The sequence below is a fragment of the Monodon monoceros genome, unplaced genomic scaffold, assembly GCF_005190385.1.
Source record: "Monodon monoceros isolate NGI ecotype Baffin Bay Population unplaced genomic scaffold, NGI_Narwhal_1 Contig4280_ctg1, whole genome shotgun sequence".
Taxonomy (NCBI): Eukaryota; Metazoa; Chordata; class Mammalia; order Artiodactyla; family Monodontidae; genus Monodon; species Monodon monoceros.
In genome coordinates, this window is record NW_021700174.1 from 1854 (window position 1) to 5666 (window position 3813).

The following is a 3813-nucleotide window of genomic DNA, read 5'->3' on the forward strand; positions in this document are numbered from 1 at the left end:
CTGCTCTTGTATAAAATACAGGATCTCCATTAGGTAGAAATACTTACATACAACATTCAAGAAGTGTGAATGTAAGCACTTGGGAAATATCTGAAAGAACCACACAAGATACTGGGAGAGTGGGACAACTTTCCACGTCCCATGTGATTGGAATTCTGAAGGGTACACACACGAACTAATGGACCTCTGCTACCATCCTCCGGCTAAGGAGGGAATTGCAGGCGTCAGACTCCTCTACCAATGAAGCGTCTCAGTTGGCCGGCGTGGTGACGTCATCTCGACGGGCGGTGGCGCATGCGCAGTAGGAGGAGGTCCGCGAGCTGCGTGGGCTTGTGCCTAGGCACTTGTGGTTCGGCCCCTTGTGCTGGCACCGGGGCCGCCCGCTTGGCGACTTTGGCACTCTTGGCGTTGGGTGGGCAGCATCTTGGGGGTCACATGAGCCAGTGGCATCATGCCCGTGGGCGCTGGGGTCAGCGTCGCGGCTTTTCCGGACGTTCGTTGGCCAGGAGGAAGGGCGGAAAGCACATCCCGGAAGGGTAATACGCCTTGGCCCCTCGGCGTTGCCGGTGGAGCTCAGAGCCCCTGGGCCTGGGCTTTGTCTCTTGTGCTGTCTCCGGTGACTTGCCCCATCGCGCTGCCCCGTCCGCACTGTGCTAGGGGGTATTGGTCGTCTCGCGGATCAGTTCACAGTAGCTGAAAGGAACAGTGTGTGATGTTCTGATTTCTCCCCATCGTTTTAAATGGGAGGCTCTGGCCATGGCTCCTCGGGTAAAATGCAGAGGGACTGCTCTTTAAAATGGGACTGTCAGTGTTGGGGACACTTCTTAATTAACAAAATGGAATCCCCTTCAATTCCTCAAGCTGTGTTGTTTTGGCACAGAAAATGTGAGTAAGAGGAACTGGAACTAAGTTTGAGTGAAAAAAAGCACGGGTACTGCCGAATTTTCCATCGAAACAGTTGATTTGTGTTGTCTCTCGGAATTATAAAGGGCGTGCTGTTGCTACCTAACCAGTGTCATTTGAGAGATCTACCTCTGTACGTCCAAATGATTAATTTTGAGACTTTGCTCATGTGTGCAGTAAACGCTTTAATTCCCTAAGACCATCCTTTCCTCCATCTCATACCCCATTAAGCCCGCTTCAGTTTATCTCCTGAATTTCTTTTGAATCTATCAACTCTTCCTCAACATCCTAATACTGAACTTGCCTGTCTGTTGCAATGAGGTCCTAACTAGTGTCCATATATCTTGTTTCCTTCCAATCCATTCTTCACACAAGAAACCTAAAAAGCAAGTTGGAACATTGCTCATAAACATCGCTCAAAAGCATTGTTTTGAGAATAGAAAACAAACCGTTGGCCTTTAAGACTCTGCGTGGTCTAGAATCCTCTCTGCTTCTCTGGCCCCATCTTGTGCCACTTTTGCCCTCACTTTCTATGCTTCAGATACACTGAATTAACCTTAGTTCTAACTCATCTTACAGACGTCAGTTCAGATATTATTTTTCACTGTGATTCCTAGCATTAAGGAATTTTGTTATCAGGTTTTGTATGAGGACTAAAACTAAACTGTGAAGGGGAAGAATTGAGTTCAAACTATTTCAGTCAACATGCATGTATTAATGATACCTTAGTAGTCAACACCGGGCTAGGTTTTATCAGGGATACAGAAGTTCTGGCCATCTCTGGTTTTAGATATCCCTTATTTGTTGAGACCTTTGCATTGTTTTGTTGCCTTTTATCTGTTTTCAAGATGGGAAAACAGGAACAAGGGAAGTATAGCTTATTACAAGGTGGGGTTGAATAAGTGGAGCAGCAAAATGCAAAGCATAAAGAAGAGGGACCTACCCTAGAGGGATATGATTTCCATTTTCAGTGCGCATTCATCCTATGCAGGGAGACAGCCTAACATAAAATTTGCCTAACAAAAAATATATTAACAGGTGGAAAGACTATCTCCCAGTTGGACAGCGGATGCCTGGGACTCATTTCATTGCTTTCAAAGGTCCTTTAAAAAAGGTAAGCAAGAGTTAATACCGTATTCTTCCAGAAATCTGAATTCACCATATAGAGCCCTGGCTCTCAACCCCGTCATATTCCATTTTCCCTTTTTATAGCAAATACTTTTTAATACCTCCTTTACTATCCAGAAATGGAATTCATAGATAAATACAACCTACTTGTGAACTTAATTTAAAAAAAAACAACAATGGAATGCCCTAACTATAAATAAAGAATAAACTAATTTATAAGAAAGTAATATGAATCTCAGTATGTAAATGTTTGGGGATGACTATACTAGAAATAAAGAAATAGTCAGTTACTTGTACCATGAATGCAATAAACTATGGACTTTGATTGATAATGGTGTGTCAGTGTTGGTTCATGAATTCTCACAAATGAAGCACACTGGTATGGCATGTTGATAATGGGGAAGGCTGTGTGGGATGAAGGCTGTGTGGGATGAAGGAGAGAGGGTATAAGGAGAGAGGGTAAAAGTGTACTTTTTGCTCAGTTTTGCTATGAATCTCAAAGTGCTCTAAAGCTAGTCTACTAATTTAAAAAAAAGTGTGTGTTGCTGACACTTGAATAACCAAAGAGATCAATGGAACAGGGTACATGTATAAGCCAAATACATAAAAGAATATTTAGCAGTGAAAGTCATCCTTCATATAGGTAGATATTCAAGAATTATTTATTTATGTGTCGATTTTCAGGCACTCTGCTTGGAGCTGGCAATACAGTGGTAGGCAAAATTGCTGTAGTCCCTGCCCTCTGGGAGTTTACAGTCTGGTTAGGAGACCAACATGAAATAAACAAACATAGAAATAAATATATAGAAGTAAACTTATTTTCTTCCATGTAATCTCTCTGGAAGAAAGGATCGTAATAATGCTTGTAAACTCCAGAGGAAGAAACTTTACTTTGAATCTCATATGTTAGCATCACAGGGTTTGAATAAATGGATAAGATAATAAAGGATTTGAAACATATGTTCTTCCTTATTTTATTCTTTCTGACAGAGTTTTGAAAAGAATCTTGCTCCAGAAGAACGTTTCTCCCGCTTGGATCTCTTAACAAAATCCAAGGACAGAATGAAGAACTTGGGCTGATTATTCACTTACCAAATACTCGCTGCTCTTACAAGCCAGAGGTAAATGGAAGCCGTAATTGAAAATGACCTTCTTTCTGATACTGTAATAATTCATAGTAGTTCAGTAGTTATCATCTTATGCTAAGGTGAGTCCTGGCCTTCTCTCATGGGTTCAAAAAGGGAAGCTAGTGGTTTCCTTAAATACACATTTATAATTGCTGTTTCAGAATGAGATTAAAGATATGAATTGAACTATAGTATTTGGCAGTAGGCTCTAGATATGCTTAAGAAATTCTATAAGCTTCCATGTTCTACATTTTGAAAATGAAGTAAACTTTCAGTAGGAATAGTAGTAGCCTAAAAGGAAAGAAAGGTACGTCAATTATGTCTTTAGCATTTATTTTAAACAGTTGCCTGAGCATGTTTAAGCATCAGTGTAAAAGACAATTGTTCTCTAAGTTTTATGCTTTCTTTTCCTAATACCTTCTGATGTAGTACAGAAATCCATATTTTCTCTTGGCCCATGTAGGACATACCAGTGCAAAAGAATTATCCTTCTTCTGACCTGTTCCATGGCCTTGGAGACAGTAACACCTAATGTTTGTTAAGATTTGTATAGCAGTTTGCCATTTAGAAAGTTCTTTCCTATCCATTGACTTTGTTAATCTTCACAACAATCCTTTGCTCTTGAAGTGGAAGTAGTACTGATATCTCCTACTGA

At 40.9% G+C, this 3813-nt stretch overlaps 1 protein-coding gene across 1 annotated transcript; it reads left to right on the plus strand.

Annotated features, from left to right (window-relative positions):
* The first annotated feature begins 294 nt into the window (after positions 1-294).
* On the plus strand, positions 295-3354 carry LOC114884760 (RNA/RNP complex-1-interacting phosphatase-like). Its single transcript, XM_029203985.1, has 3 exons — positions 295-536; positions 1942-2017; positions 3022-3354. The coding sequence occupies exons 1-3, from the start codon at positions 295-297 to the stop codon at positions 3109-3111; spliced, it is 408 nt and encodes a 135-aa protein (XP_029059818.1). The 3' UTR covers positions 3112-3354.
* The last annotated feature ends 459 nt before the right edge of the window (positions 3355-3813 follow it).